The sequence below is a fragment of the Cricetulus griseus genome, chromosome 4 (assembly GCF_003668045.3).
Source record: "Cricetulus griseus strain 17A/GY chromosome 4, alternate assembly CriGri-PICRH-1.0, whole genome shotgun sequence".
In the NCBI taxonomy this organism is placed as follows: Eukaryota; Metazoa; Chordata; class Mammalia; order Rodentia; family Cricetidae; genus Cricetulus; species Cricetulus griseus.
In genome coordinates this window covers 53,792,823-53,809,150 of record NC_048597.1, presented here as the reverse complement: position 1 = coordinate 53,809,150, position 16,328 = coordinate 53,792,823, and the positions used below count along the sequence as shown (strand labels likewise).

At 44.2% G+C, this 16,328-nt stretch overlaps 1 protein-coding gene across 1 annotated transcript in view; it reads right to left on the bottom strand.

Annotated features, from left to right (window-relative positions):
• Positions 1-16,328, bottom strand: part of Parp14 (poly(ADP-ribose) polymerase family member 14) — a 31,366-nt gene that overhangs the window by 11,686 nt on the left and 3,352 nt on the right. The window contains exons 2-6 of the mRNA XM_027412763.2: positions 14,031-14,161; positions 12,627-12,660; positions 10,581-10,796; positions 7,124-7,360; positions 2,677-4,916 (exon numbers count right to left, since the gene is read on the bottom strand). Coding sequence (XP_027268564.1) covers positions 2,677-4,916; positions 7,124-7,360; positions 10,581-10,796; positions 12,627-12,660; positions 14,031-14,161 — 2,858 coding nt within the window. The remainder of the gene's footprint in view (positions 1-2,676; positions 4,917-7,123; positions 7,361-10,580; positions 10,797-12,626; positions 12,661-14,030; positions 14,162-16,328) is intronic.

Here is a 16,328-nt window from a genome sequence, read left to right as displayed (position 1 = left end):
TACACACACACACACACACACACACACACACACACACACACACTCATGTTCATATTACAAGAATTGTCCCTACATGAGTCCCAACACCAAGACCTTCCATGTGTATTTTTAGTGGATATACTAAAAACCATTGATGTACCCACTTGAATATTGTGGGGCTGGAGAAGTGGCTCAGAGGTTAAGAGCACTGGCTGTTCTTCCAGAGGTCCTGAGTTCAATTCCCAGCAACTACATGGTGGTTCACAACCATCTATAATGAGATCTGGTGCCCTCTCCTGGCCTGAAGGGATATATGCAAGCAGAACACGGTATCTTTAATAAAAACATGATTTAGCTTTAAAAAAAGAAATGGGTATTGTGAGTTACATAACACTCTTTAAAGAAAAAAAAAGCAATTAATTACATGACTGTTAAAATGATTTTTAGTTTTTCTCAGCTTAGTCTGTGGGGCTAGGAAGATGGCTCGGTGGTTAAGAGTACTGGCTGCTCATCCAGAGGACTAGGGTTCAATCCTCAGCACCCACATGGCAGCTCATAACTGTCAGTAACTCCAGTTCCAGGGGATCTGACACTCTCATACAGACATACATGCAGGCAAAACACCAATGCACACAAAATGAATATATATATATATATATATATATATATATATATATATATATATAAAGTTTCAGTTGTATTACTGCTGATCACAGCACACTAAGAACTTTTCTTGATGGGTGCTTAATGATATTTTCTCTTGTAAAACAATTCAAAGCAAAACAGGATTACAACGTCTAGCTCATTTCATCTATTATCATAGCCAGAATATCCAACTGTTTGTTGTTTAAAGGTAGTGGGGACAAGTGACACCCAGTGGTCATAATTTAGGACTCTGATCTTGGTTTTTAAACAAAGCTTTTAAGGATTGGCTAAAAATTTCACTGTAGGGGCTAGAAAGATGTCTCAACAGTTAAAAGTACTTGCTGTTCTTCCAGAGGACCCGGGTTCAGTTCCCAGCATCCACCTGAGGTGGCCCACAACCACCTGGAACTCCATCTCTACAAGATCTGACACTGTCTTCTGGCCTGTGGTTTCCCATGCACATGTGACATTCACTCACACAGTCACACACACACATACACATGAATTTTTAAAGTTACAGAAATAAATCTTTAACAGAATTTCTCGGTTACGATATTTGTTTTGTGTGTATATGTGTGTGTTGTTGTAATAGTTCTTTCTTTTCTTCTTCTTCTTCTTCTTTTTTTTTTTTTGTTTTTTTTTTGTTTGTTTTTTTTTAGACAAGGTCTTATATAGTCCAGGCTGGCCTCAAATGCACTTTGTAGCCAAGGATGACCTTGAATTTGAATCTCTGCTCCTGCTTCCTGCATCTCCCTAATGCTGCTTTTACAGACATGTGCCTCCACACCCGGACTATGCAGTGCTAAGGGACTGAACCCAGGACTTCATTTCTGCTAGGCAAGTGCTCCACCAATGGAGCCACCCAAGCCTTTGTTTTTAAAAGCAGAACAGTAACAACAAATTGCTCAGAGCTGTCTAAGAGGCAGAAAGGGCAGTTCATTCCATCCTGAGCCCCAACTCCTCCTGAAGCAAACAGAAGGAGGGGGCAGACATTCGCTGGAGGAGGACACAGCCTAGAGAGAGATGCAGCTACTGGTCAGGAAACAGGCACCAGCCCACCCTACTTCAGATAGCTACAGTTCTTATTAGTAGAGTCTGTGTTGGAAAAGGTATTAAATACTTTTCAGGAAGAAGGGAGGGAAAACGGGTCTCACTATGTAGCCCTGGCTGGCCTGGAATTCTATATAGACCAGGTTTGCCTTGAACTCACAGAGATTTGCCTGCCTCTGTCTCACAAGTGCTGTAATTAAAGGCATGAGCCACCATGCCTGGATTCACACGCGTGCGCGCGCGCGCGCATGCGCGCGCGCACACACACACACACACACACACACACACACACACACACACACACACACACACACACACAATCTGGGGCTGAGGGATGTGGCACAATGGGTAAGAGCAGTGGCTGCCCATGCCTGTATCCCCAATAGGGGGGTGAGGGAACTGAGACAGGATTGCTGGGGCTTGCTGGCTGCCAGCCTATCCAAAAATCATTAGCTCCCTACAACAAATACACAAAATAAGAATTGTCCTTACACAATTCCAATATCTGGACCTTCCTCCCTCCCACCCACTCTCTCCTTCTTCACAAAGGACCCCCAGATGAGTTCAGGGAACTGAACTCCCTCATGCACTCCAGCCCCCAAGTTCACCCTTGCTCATGTCTTTTCAGATTCCTGTCCTCTGTGTTCCCCATGCTCTTTTTCACACCTGTAACTGGCAGAAACCAACCCTAGAAGGACCAAACAGGACAGATGGAAAGTGATGAAAATGCAGAGAGGCTTGCACCATCTCCTACTATGGACCACGGTTACTGGGATGGAGCGACCGACCTTTCTCAATGCCCTTTTGGTTCTTACAAGCATACCTGATCTCTAGTCCTGTGTGATTTGGCAAGTCCAGTATCTGTGGAAAATGTTTCAAGGCCCAAGCAGGAAAACATAGAATTTTCCTCGGTCCTTTCCCTCCACCCTGTCCTTTGCCCCTCACCAAAGCAGGTACAGACCAGTGACATCACAGCACATTGGTGGTGACAGGGACACTCACCTTTGCATGCTGCACACCTTCCTCCACCAGCCGAATTCTCAGGCCTTCTTGTGACACCAGTAGACAATCCTCTCTCTCTGGTATTTTCCCAGGTGGTACCAGTTCTAATGCTTTTAAACTGGGTGGGGAAGCAGCGTGGGAGATGGTGGCTTTATATGCAGTTTCTACAGCTTCAGCAAAAGCCCCAGCAACCTTTGCAGATATGTCTACCAGATAAATTTTTTTCAACGTACTTCTGTCTGACTTACGCTTGAAGTTGTCTTTGATGGCTGAAACAATGGTTGCCACACACTGGTCTAAGGGAAAGTCAAAGATTCCAGAGCTGATAGCTGGCATGGCTATGGATTGACACTTGTACTCCTCAGCTAAAGTGAGACTTCGATCCACAACTTTCTTTAACAGACTCACACACTCCTGGGCCTTATCTCCTTTCCATCGAGGTCCTACTGCGTGGATGACATGACGGCAAGGGAGTTTGCCTGCTTTTGAGATAACGGCATTGCCAGTTAAGACCGTGCCTCTACTTCGTACTATCCTGTCACATTCTGCTTGAAGTTCAGGACCAGCTGCATTTGAGAGAGCTTTTGCGAGACCATCAATGTGTTTCAGATTCTCATTTGATGCATTCACTACCACATCGGCAGCAAACTGAGCCAGGTCTCCCTGCTGTACAATCAGCGTGACTCCAGGAGCTATGTCTATCTGTAAATGGCACTTCTGCTCCTTAAGGCTGCCTTTCTCCTTCTCTCCATCCTCCTGGAGTTCAATGACGCATCCATACAGGCGTTTGATCTCACTTTTGTAATATGATGCTTTATCCTGGAAGAAGTGCTTGGCACCAGGCTTGTCAATCTGGAATCTTTTAATGCACGCTGAATCCTGGATCTGCTTGACCATGTTCATGCACTCCAGAACTTTGCTTTTAGAGCCAGTTAGTAAAATGCCTTTTGGTTCATCTTCCAGCTTAAAACTTGCCTGCACATTTGCCTTCTTTATCTTGGGCCAGAATAGCTTCTTGTCTGTCTTTACATAGTCAATAATCAGGGATGGTTCTACTTCAAACAGTCTTTCAATTTTCATGTTGTTTTCCAAGAATTCAAAAAGCTGGTCATAGATTTCATTTACTTCTCTCACACAGCCTGCAATGATGACCTCAGCTGGGGTTCCTGAAGTTAGTTCATTCTTTATTATAATAGTTGCAGTAGAGTTGTATCTCTTTTGCAGAGGGTGAATTTTCTTTTTCCATACGTTGCCTGTAAGAACTTCCTTGTCCTCAACTTCAATGAGCTTATAACTTAAGGCATCGGCAACTTGCTTCTCTGCTTCTGCCAGGGCTCTTAAAGAACAGGCTGTCAAGAAAAGAGCTGTGCCCTTCAGCTCATACGTGGCGAGAATTTTCTGTGCTTCAAAAAGAGTCTTGGAGAATTCCTGACTGTTTACTTGCTGCAGGAACATGAAGACTTCAGAAGGAACCCGGACCTCTTTCTGAGACATGGAATACACCTTTTCCTGGATATCACACTTTACTTTATACACATCTACATGGAATCCTTTAAAGCACAGGTTCTGAGTGGCAGCATCATAATGAATCTCCATCTCTGGGTAGTCTTTGCTTAGATCCTCCAGAAAGCCACTGTGTTCCAAAAGAAAATGTTTCCCCGGAGAAATGGCCACTTTCTCCTTCAGACTCTGCTCCTCCTTTCTGACCTTTTCCGTGGTGCTGTCTATTAATTCCTTGATTTTCTGACCGATGTCTTGGACATCTTCTGATTTTCCTGCTAAGGTGAGACAGTCCTTATCAAACTCAATCAAAATCCTGTCGTCTCTTAGCTCATGCCGTATGATGTCCCACACTGGTGAATACACTTCAAACAGCTTAACTTCATACTTAGACCTGATGGCAGAGAGCGCCTTGGATGCGTCTCTCTGCCAGGTCTTGATGCTTGGTCTATGACTGGCTAAGGTGGCAGCAGGTCTGATGGTCAATGTGCCATTGATTTCAGACCACATTAGCTCACAGTGACAGCATCTCATTTTGTCATTGATCTCCTCGATCAGATGATTATTCTTTTGAAAGAACTTCCACAGAGGAAGACCCAGTGACTCTTGGAAAGATGCTGGAAGCTTGACCAGTGGCTTCTCCTCACCATATAAGGCTGTGCCCAGAGAGGGATAATAGGGGAAGACAGACAGTGGCATCTTGTTGAAACTGTGTTTCTTGGCCATAATGGTGTCTAACACTGTAAAGTAAAGTAAATAAATAAATAAACAGTAGTAATCTCAATGACATGTAATTCCAAAGAACACAACACAAAACAAACTTTTCTAGAGGACAGAAGTCTGATGTTTGTAGAACTCAAACAAATTCTCAAATTCTCCCTCATGCTCAGCTATGAACTCATACATGCTAACTACAACAAGGCAGACTTTATTTAGTGCAATAATTATTTTATATCCAACCACTCTACGTTGAAATCGTGTTTGGTTCTGTTGTTTTTCTGATGTCACTGATGTATGTGGCACAATAAGAAACAGATAATGGGGCTGGAGAGATGGCTCAGTGGTTAAGAGCACTGGCTGCTCTTCCAGAGGACCAGGGTTCAATTCCCAGCACCTACAAGGCAGCTCACAACTGTCTAGAACTCCAGTTCCAGGGGATCCGACAACCTCACACAGATGTACATTCAGGCAAAACACCAAAGGACATAAGATTTAAAAAAAACAAATTATTTTTTTTAATTGTTTTAATCCTCTGGGTACATCATTCTGCCATCTGTCCCTTCCTGTATAGTCCCAGAATTTAACTTCAATAGGAACTTAAATTCACAGGAGGGGCATAATCGTACATACTCCGCATCACTTTCCCAGGGGCTTTACATGAATTTAATGTCTTTTTTGTTTTGTTTTGCTTTTTTGTTTTCTGAGACAGGGTTTCTCTGTGGCTTTGGAGCCTGTCCTGGAACTAGCTTTTGTAGACCAGGCTGGTCTCAAACTCACAGAGATCCACCTGCCTCTGCCTCCTGAGTGCTAGAACTAAAGGCGTACGCTACCAATGCCTGGCGAATTTAATGTCTTTAATCTTGACAGTGGCCTTCTCAGGTAGAAATTCTATTATATCCTAACTACAGATGAGAAAGCTGAGGCTGGAAAAGGTCAGGGTTCCATAAGCCAAGGGAAGTATCTGAGCTAATGGCCAATGTGAGCCAACCCAGACTCCATGTTCTTGCCTCTATACCAAATCAAAATCGTTCTCACAGTTATTAGAGAGTCCAGCCCCAGAGGTCACAATTTAGTAAATCCTTCCCAGTTATAATCTCCTGCCCAACCTGTGTACCAGGACAGCCACAACCCACCCCCGGGTGAATGCTCTCATTCTCTCTTGCTTCAGGACTGGCTTCACATTGTTTTAGTTGTTAGGCAAGTGTAAGTAGTATCAGCATAGAATAGAGTCAATACAGCAACAACATGGATTGAAATAGCACCCATGGCCAGGCGTTGGTGGCGCACGCCTTTAATCCCAGCACTTGGGAGGCAGAGGCAGGTGGATCTCTGTGAATTCGAGGCCAGCCTGGTCTCCAGAGCGAGTGCCAGGATAGGCTCCAAAAGCTACACAGAGAAACCCTGTCTCAAAAAACCAAAATAAATAAATAAATAGCACCCATGGTAGAAAGATGCTAAACCTTAATACCCCAGTAAAAGACTCCATCCTAGGGCAGGTGTCAGGCCTGAGAGAAAGAATGTGGCCTTCAGAGGCCCAAATTCTCATAGGACTACAGAGAGGCTGGACAGCCTGAGTGACCTCTAGCTTGGACTCAGCACCACCTCAGGCCAAGCACTGTTCAGGGATTATTTCAGTTCCTCCTCACAGCACGCTTGAGGCAACTCCTAATGTGCTAACATCACAGATGAGAAAACAGAAGGTTTGAGGGTTAAAGGTCACAGAGCCAGTGAACACCAATCAGGCAGTCCTCAAGTCTGTCTGACTCAAGAACCATTGAAGATGTCATCAACAGGACTTTTAGTCTCCATCCTGAGGTTATGAGACATTGCCCATCCCATTATGTCCTTCGTCAGCACAGGGGCAGCAGAAGGGAGAATTAGAGATGCTTTGTAGAACTATATGTGCTTCCGAGTCTGTCTCTACCTCAACTTGAGAATCAATGGGGGTCCTAAAACACAGCTCTATCTCCTTGTGAGCACAGCCTGTCACAAGTTCCTAGAATGGCGACTTTTTCCGTCTTGGGCGGAACTCGTGAGAGGCTCTCCCTTGTCTCTCTCATCAGCTCATGTTGCTTCGCCAGAGCCTGCCCTGCCACTCTCATTCTACACCAAATCCAGATGATGCCACTTCTGACAGGCTAACAGACAAACACACGAGGATTTAAGTAATGGCTGAAAGGGTCAAATATCCAGGTTATGTCTGGGATAGCAGGCCAAGACACATTACCTTTGCTGTCCACAAATTCAACCAGCGCTGAACTCTCTTCTGGGAAACATTCCACATGGGCGACTCTACCGCCCCCGTTGAAAGGATTTTCAAAGTAGAGCTGCAGCTGGAAGTCATCTACCCCAGGAGGCAGGTTTTCCACCCTAACTACATTTGTTGTTTCCAGAAGTCTTGGGACAAGTTGAAGTTGTCGGTTTGAATGGTGACTGATACAATCAGTAATAAATTTTTTGGTATCTACAAAACAAATAAGATAAGAAAATTTTGATGACATCTCTGTATGGTGTGGAAGAAATGGGTTGGCTACAAGTGAGAAGGAGGAACTAGCCAATTGCTGTATTTTCTGCCACTGAGCTGTCCTTTAGCCACAACCAACCCTCCTGAGTGCACTCCTTACAATGCCACCCTCTCCCCATTTTCTCAAGACGCTTGATGCCCACTATGTCAACAGGTAGCAGCCACATCCACAGCCAGACTAGTGACTCCAAACACATATCCAAAAAGCACTTTCAGTCTCATTTTTTGTTGCCACAAAAAAAAAAAAGAAGAAAGATACCTAGTTATGAGCCAGGTGGTGGTAGCACACACATTTAACCCCAGCACTTGAGAGGCAGAGACAGGCAGATCTCCATGAGTTTGAAGTCAGCCTGGTCTACAGAGCAAGTTCCCAGACAGCCAAGGCCACACAAAAAAACCCTGTCTCAAAAAACCAAAACCAACTAACCAGCCAAGAAAAAACAAGTACAAACCAATTACTCATGTTTTTGAAGTTCTCTTCTTTTGTCCTTGTGTATATAATTGCCCAAGTCTTCAATGCCCATGTCTGCAATGCCGGTGTCAGAAATGCTCTTCTCCAACATGGGGGATGGAGGTGCTTTTGTTTTATTGTGATGCTAAAGATCAAACTGAACCATGCTACCAAAATAAGGCTATTTCTACATCCCTCCTCCATTTTTTCAGATGGTCCTATTTCTCCTTCAGCCTAACTATCTCTTTTAAATTAATCCGGTGGATGGTGGGCCTACCACGTGCCAGACATTATGTTGGGTGGGATCTGGGAAATTAATACAAGTCCTTGCTTGTATATCACTGGGAAGATGTGGCTCTTGAACACAAATGAATTGCCTTTTGGAGATCCAATAAGGAACAGATAAAACTGGGATTCAAACTCAGATCTTATATGGTCGATACATGGTCTCTAATTTGAAGACTAAAGTGTGTGTGGGGGGGTGCCAAAAAGAAGCAGAGAGCAATGGCAGCATGAACAAACCTGGTGCCCATTGGAGATGCTCATGTGACGTTGCTGGAGGGCACACTCAGGTGAGCACAATTATGCACGTTCTTGTCCGTTGTCCTCCCCCTCCCCCCACTCCCCAGGTTACTACAGCAGAGACAACTTTTCTTTCATCTTCATTATTCATTTGTACATATGCCTCCTTCCTCCTCCAGACTGAGCTCCTCTAGAGAGGGGACTATGATTTCAAGATAGATCTTTGTGCCTCAATCCCTAAACCGGTATCTGACTTATAACAGTGACTATAGTTTGGATCGAAACTGTCCCAGAGTGTTAAAGGATTAGTGCTCAACTTGGTGCTATTGGGAAGTACTGGACCCTTTAACAAGTGAGACATGAGGGAAATGTTCCAGTCACTGAGTGGGGAGGAAGGAGACAGGATGACCCTGGAATCCATCCATCTGTCTGTCTGTCTGTCTGTCTGTCTGTCTGTCTGTCTGTCTATATCTCTAGGCCATTGAGATAAATAAACAATCTTCCATCTGCCTCACCATAAGTCCCAAGGCAACAGGGCTAATTGATCATGAATTGAAGGCACCCAAACTGTGAACTGGAATGAACCTCTCTTTTTGGAGGCTGAGTCCCCCAGGGATTTGTTGTTCAATGAAAAGATGCAAGATCATTTAAATTTCCCTTTATGGATCTGGAGAGATGGCTCAGAGGTTCACAGCACTTGCCAACTTTGCAGAGAACAGTGATTCACTTCCCAGCATCCACTTGGAAGCCCACAACTATCTGTAACTCCAGTTCCAGGGGAATCCAATGCCCTCTACTGGCTTCTGCAGATCCTGCATGCATGTGGTATACAGACATGCAGGCCAAGCATTCGTAAACATAAACAAATCTTTACATTTCCCTTTATAATAAATAATTAACTTGAAATAATAATAGTGAGCCGGGCGTGGGTGGCGCACGCCTTTAATCCCAGCACTCGGGAGGCAGAGGTAGGTGGATCTCTGTGAGTTCGAGGCCAGCCTGGTCTCCAGAGCAAGTGCCAGGATAGGCTCCAAAGCTACACGAGAAACCCTGTCTCGAAAAACCAAAAAAAAAAAAAAAAAAAAAAAGAAAGAAAGAAAGAAAGAAAGAATAATAGTGTCCTTTATTGAATCCTTACCATGCCTTAGGTACTATGTTAAGTAACATCTCACTTAATCTTCACAGGAATTTAGGGAAGTATGATCATCCCTGTTTCATGGATAAGTGAATAAGAAACAGAGAACATAATAACTTGGTCAGCTTCATACAAATAGTTAAATAGCAGGACTAGAATTCTGACCACACCACCTGTGAGCTTGACTGACACCCCACTGCCATGGCCATGGGACACGGGGGCTTGGATTTGGAAATTCTCCCTGTTCTAGGTAGAACTGGGTCTTGCTTGTGACAATGACCTACCAAAGCCATCATTTTCTTTTTCATGTTTATGTGTGTGCACACAAGTGCATGTGTGTGTGTGTCCATTTGGAGGTCAAAGGACAACTTGTATGAGTCCCAGGGATCTAACTCAGACTTGGCAGCAGTGCTTTTGCCCATTCTGCCATCTTGCTGGCTGGAGCACTCATTTTCCTCAGTAAGTGGGCTCTCTCATCTCTGCATGTGTGACCATGAAAGGGTCATACCAAAGAGAAGTGTGGTAAAATGGTAGGAAAAGGGGGAGTGGAAGTTGGCTGCCTGGCCTCAACTTCAGTTCCTCCATCTCTCAGCAACATCCAGGGGTGGTTGCAAGGAATGAATAAGTTAACATTCAGAGTTTAGCAAGTGCCTGACTTACGGCAAGCATTGAGGATAACTGTGTTGGCAACATTGCCTTCCAGTAAGTGTGGCATGGTAACAGGCCAGTCTTAACTCCTCTGGGGGAAGTAATGTGAGAGTTCACCCCTCCACTTGGAATCTCCTTAGATTTTCTATTTCCCACCCCACCCCACTCAATCCCACCCACTCAAACAATCATATAATAAAGGGCAGTCGGTTAAAGATACCCAAACTGGATCTCAAAATAAATTTGTTTCTCTTTCCAAAATCTGAGGGGAAAAGCATCTGTACTGACTTAGAGGCCTCATTTACTCACTACAACAAAGAGTCAAACGTTCAGAGACATCCCAAATCCTGGGGTATGAAGGACAGAAGTCTGGGACTGAGACCCCCTCACCCCAACACACTCACCTATAGGCATCTGAAAGGTAACCACAGCCACACCAAAATCTCGGATCACTTCCACCTTAAAGCATTCACTGGGGAAGCCACTTATGTTCTCCACTAGGAAGGTTAGCACCACGTCAGACACTTTCTCTGACAGGTTTTCAAATGCCACCATGGAGGAAATATTTTCACATTCTGTGGGGACATCTTCCATTTTTTCTGATCTGTCGCTGGGAAAACCTGTTATATCCAAATCATTTGATTAGACTGGAAATGACAATGAAAGGTGTAAGGTATTGATTGAATCATGGTTTTAGTAAGTAAATTATCCTGAGACAAACCCCCCTACCCCACTTCCCACCTCTTGGCTAACTCCATTAAAAGGAAATCTTAAATAGGGAAGCTTTTGCTTTAGTGAATTAAAAACTAAAATGTAGCCATGTGTGGTGGCTTTAATCCCAGCACTCAGGAGGCCAAAGCAGGCGGTTCTCTGTGAGCAAGAGGCCAGCCTGGCCTATAGAATGAATTCCAGGACAGCTAGGACTGTTTCACAGAGAAACTCTTGTCTTAAACCAACAGAGGGGGCTGGAGAGATGGTTCAGAGGTTAAGAGCACTGACTGTTCTTTCAGAGGTCCTGAGTTCAATTCCCAGCAACCACATGGTGGCTCACAACCATCCGTTATGAGATCTGGTGCCCTCTTCTGGTGTGCAGATATACATGGAAGCAGAATGTTGTATACATAAAAAATAAAATCTTTAAAAAAAAAAAGAAAAGAAAAACCAGTATCTAGGCAGATAAATAGAGATGAATAAGTAAACCTAAAATGTAGTATTGGGTTTTTGTTGTTAATGTTGTTGTCAGTAAACTAAAATGTAAAAGTAGCATTTTTTTTTTTGTTGTTGTTGTTATCTCTAATTCAATTTTATTACTTTTTTCTGCTTTGTCTTTCTGAGGAACATACATCATCCCTCATATATGCCTCTCCAGTACTAGACTGCAATTACAGAACCAAGCTTCTAAAAGCAGGGCATAGCTCTCTTCATCTTTGTGTTGCTTGCACATGGCATACAACTGAGGCCCATCAGATGTTCACTGAATTAGAGAACTACGCTTGGCCTCTCTGGAGGAAAGTGAGGATATCTGAAGTGTGTGCACACTTATGATAAACAAAACAAGAGTTTAAAAACTAACACTATAACAGTATTAATGACTCAGTGGGTAAGAAAGCTTGCTGTGTATATGTGAGTTTGAATCTCCAGCACCCTCATAAACAGCTGGCCATGGCTACAGTGTGCCCAAGGAAGAGAGCAGAGATGGGCAGACACCAAGAGCTCCCTGGCCAGGAAGCCTAGCCAAAAGGGCAAACTTCAGGTTCAGTGAGACACCCAGTGTCCAAGCTGGAAGGCAGAGTGATGAAGGGAAGAAAGAATTCCTTTCCCTCAGATTTGGATGTCTACATCTCTTGGTTGCTCTTGCTTGTCTTACTTAGCATGGTTCTTCATTTGTTACCCTTTATAAGGGTATTATTAGTTGCTCCTTCATTTGTGTCTAGGGCAGGAAATAGCCCTGCCTACTCACTAGTGGAGCAGGAGACCCCCAACTCTGGCTGTTCCCTGCAGTAGATAAGGAAGGAAGAGCTGGTACTGGGAGCTGGGGTCCACCTAAGATACACCCAGGGCTCACAGAGCACTGCTACCCAGAAAGGCACACAGTAAGCATCCACTACGTGTCCTGTCCTTGGTAATTGGCCACCCAAGCACAAATGTCCATCACCACCTCCCAGGCCTTCCTCCCCACTCCTCAGCTGCAGACATCTCCCAGCACCGGAGAGAGCTAGTCCTGTTCCTCTGATGGGAGCCTGAAGAGGTGAAGGTACTCCCACAGGGAATGAATGCTTCGTACACATCTGACTGAGACTGGAAAGATGATGCAACTCTAGATACTCCAAGCTGAGCAGGTCGTGTGTGGTATGAATCTAGAGGGAAGATCTCCCAAGCAACATGTTTAATAAACACTTTAGCCACAAAACTGCCTGGTGAACACTACGGCCTTCTTAGATGAGACTTACCTGTCTTTGCAGCATCATTTTTTGTCTTGGATTCCTAAAACCCAAACAGTAAGACAGCATTAATACACAAACCATTTCTTTTTTGTTTCTTTGGTTTTGTTTATTTGTTTCTCTGTGTAACAGTTCTGACTGTCCTGAAACTTGATTTGTAGACCAAGCTGGCCTCAAACTCAGAGATCTGCCTGCCATTGCCTGCCAAGTGCTGCTGGGATTAAAGGCATGCACCACTACGAATCATTTCATATAATAAATAAAACACCTCGGGCTGGAGAGATGGCTCAGAGGTTAAGAGCACTGGCTGCTCTTCCAGAGGACCTGAGTTCAATTCCCAGCAACCACATGGTGGCTCACAACCATCTGTAATGAGATCTAGTGCCCTCTTCTGGTGCGCAGGCATACATGGAGACAGAATGTTGTATACATAATAAATAAATAAATGTTAAAATAAATAAATAAATAAATAAATAAATAAATAAATAAAACACCTCTTGGGCCAGATGGAGATGTCAGCCAATTAAAATTGAAATGATAATAACACACTTGGGTAATGGGCTGGTGTATCGAACCAAGGCCACAATGTATCTTCTTTGCTGGTCACAACAATCATGGATGAAATGTGACACACACAAGGGTCTCCAGCTCAAGCCAAGGGCAAGGCGACTTAGCCATGGTTTCCTGCACTTGGCACTTATTTCATGTTTACTATATGAGCACAGGGCACGTGCTTCACAGAGGTCCCTGGTGATCTTCACAAATGAGGGAACCACACACAACATGCGCACCGCTGGCTTCTCAAGATGATGAAAACAAAACGGCAGGCTTCTGGTTATAAAGAAGCCAAGATAAATAGATGCAAACTTTGACATCCCAAATTTATTATTATTGCAGCCCCCAAATCTTGACTCTTCCAAGTGTCAAAAAATGACTGCTTCAATGCCGTTGGTGGTGCACGCCTTTAATCCCCAGCACTCGGGAGGCAAAGGAAGGCAGATCTCTGTGAGTTCAAGACCAGTCTGGTCTACAGAGCGAGTCCTAGGACAACCTCCAAAGCAATACAGAGAAACCCTGTCTTGGGGGGGAAAAATAAATAAAAAACAAAAACTGACTGCTTCTTCGTTGTTTATATCCCTTCGTCCCTCCATAGTTCCAAGCTACCATTCTTATGCTAGTGTAACTTAACCCTCATCTACCGTTTTTCTTTTATTTGAGACACAGTCTCACTATATAGCTTTGGCTGGTCTGGACTCACTATGTAGATCAAGCTAGCCATGAACTCATGCAGATCTTCCTGCCTCTATTTCCCAAGCGCTGGGATTAAAGGTGTATACCACCTCACTCAGCGCAGCAAGACCATACTTCATCAAGAAGAATCCCACACCTTGGAATAATACCGTGTGTCCTTACCTTTTCTGGAACTGCCTCCTTAGAGACTGAGGCTTTATCTGGGTCTTCGGGCAACCGGACAGTTAACTTGAATGTCCCCTTTCCTTGCCACACTAACTCATGATTTTCTTTCTCCAGAACATTCTGACGAACTGAAATGTTAAAAAAAAAAAAAGCTCTAAGCCAAATTGCAAGCAATCTTTACTTACTCAATGAGTCCATGATTTCCACAGACTCCCCCCTCATGAGCCAGAAGCTCAGCCAGTGCCCCTAAGAAGCAAGCTCTTGTAAAAGAAGGAAAACTTACTGGATGGATTTGAGTTTCACCTTTAACTCACTTTGTGTGCATTATTCATGTTGTGTACAGGTGGCAAACATGGAGGAGTGTGCACTCCTAGCCACATGGAGGCCACAGCAGGACACTGGGTGCCTCCCTCTGTCACTCTGCCTCCCTGCCTAGAGACTGGGTGTCTCAATGAACCTGAAGTTTGCCCTTTTGGCTAGGCTCCTGGCCAGGGAGCTCTTGGTGTCTGCCCATTTCTGCTCTCTACACTGGGTACATGTAGCCATGGCCAGCTGTTTATGAGGGTGCTAGACATTCAAACTCTAGCCCTCACACTTACACAGCAAACTGTCTTACTTTGGAGCCATCCCCCTGCCTAAACTTACCTGGGTGTTGTTGATGCTGTAGTTTTGTTTTGTTTTGTTTTTGTTGAGACAAGGTCTTACTATGTAGCCCTTGTTGGCCTAGCACTTGCTTTGTAGACTTATTTGAACTCAAACTCACAGAGAACTGCCTGCCTCTGTCTCTCAAGTGCTGGGATCAAAGCATGTGCTGCCAAGCCCAAGTTACTTTTTAATATTCATTGCTTTAGCTTAGCTATGGAGTGTTCCCCAAGGGCCTTGAGATTACAAACACAGTTGCCAGCTCATAGTCTAACAGAAGGTCTGAAAGATTGAAGAAGTGGGGCCTAGAGGAAGTCAGATTCTGCCAGGGGAGAGGGGGCGATCCTGGGACCCTAGCCCTTTCCTCCTTTCGTAATCACTTCATAGCCAAGAGTTTTCCACAGGGTGTATTCCTTGTGCCATTGACCCAACTGACTGTTGACCAAAAACTCCAAAACTGTTGAGCCCAGATAGACCCTTTCTCTATTCAAGCTAATTATCTCAGATACTTTATCTCAGCAATGGAATTCCGGTGAACACCATTAGCATCCTGCTAAACAAATCCTACTTACAAAGCTCAAGTCCTCTTATTGACTAATGAAGTTAACAGGCATTTTTTGAGCCAGTAAGTGTATTACATTGAAGAAATATAAAGAGTTTAGTAGTACAGTACCTGTACTGTACTTGGTAGGCACTGAAAGTAAAAGTATTTATAAATATCGGGATGACTGGGTACATGATGTGATGCAAGTCATATTTTAGAGAGGTGACCCAGTTGGCCATTATCAGAATGACTGGGAGACCAGCCATTTCAACTAATGCCTCAGCCTGCAATGATAAACAACCCATATTTAGTAGTAAAGGGAGCAGAAAAAAATGGAATAGAAGATATTGTAAAAAAAAAAAATAGAATTAGAGCACCGGACAGCAGAACTATTGTGAAAACTAAACAGAATCCAAAGACTTGCCATTTGATTTCCAACTCACCCACAAACTAGCTAAGTAGCTGTAAATAAACAAACACCTCTGGAGCAGAGGTTTCCCCCATTGAAAGTATTTTCAAGGAATGCTGTCAATCACATGAAGAGTTATGAAAATGTAAATTGTAAGCATCAGAAGCAGTAACCAGAGACAGAGGAAAACCAGAGTAACTCAGACCGCAGAGAACCGTAAAGGAACAGGAGGGGAGTGGCCATCGTAGACAAGAACAGGAAAGGAAAGGAACCGGAGGAGTGTAGCCAGCATAGAGAACAGGAAGGGCGTGGTCAGCATAGAGGAGACTGGAAAAGAAACAGGAGGGGCGTGGCCAGCTAAAAAATGGTGCAAACAGGTCAAGGAGAAACATACCAGAGCCCTGCTTTCACAGCTACCGCTAAATGGTTGGGTTCCTGTTGTACTCTCATGGGCTGCTAGTCTGATGAGCTCAGAGCCTATCATAAAGGGAGACAATGATAGCTCTCCCACCTCAGCCGTGAAGAGGGCAGGCATAGCGAGACTTCACTTAGAAGGAACATTGGACTCTAACACTACTGTGTGAGTAGTCAGGAGTTTCCAGAGAAGCTGTGCTGGGCTAGTGAGGGGACTGAGGACTGTGTGACCTAATGTCTGAAGACTGTTACCTAATGTCATGCACCTCTGTGTTCACATTCCTCT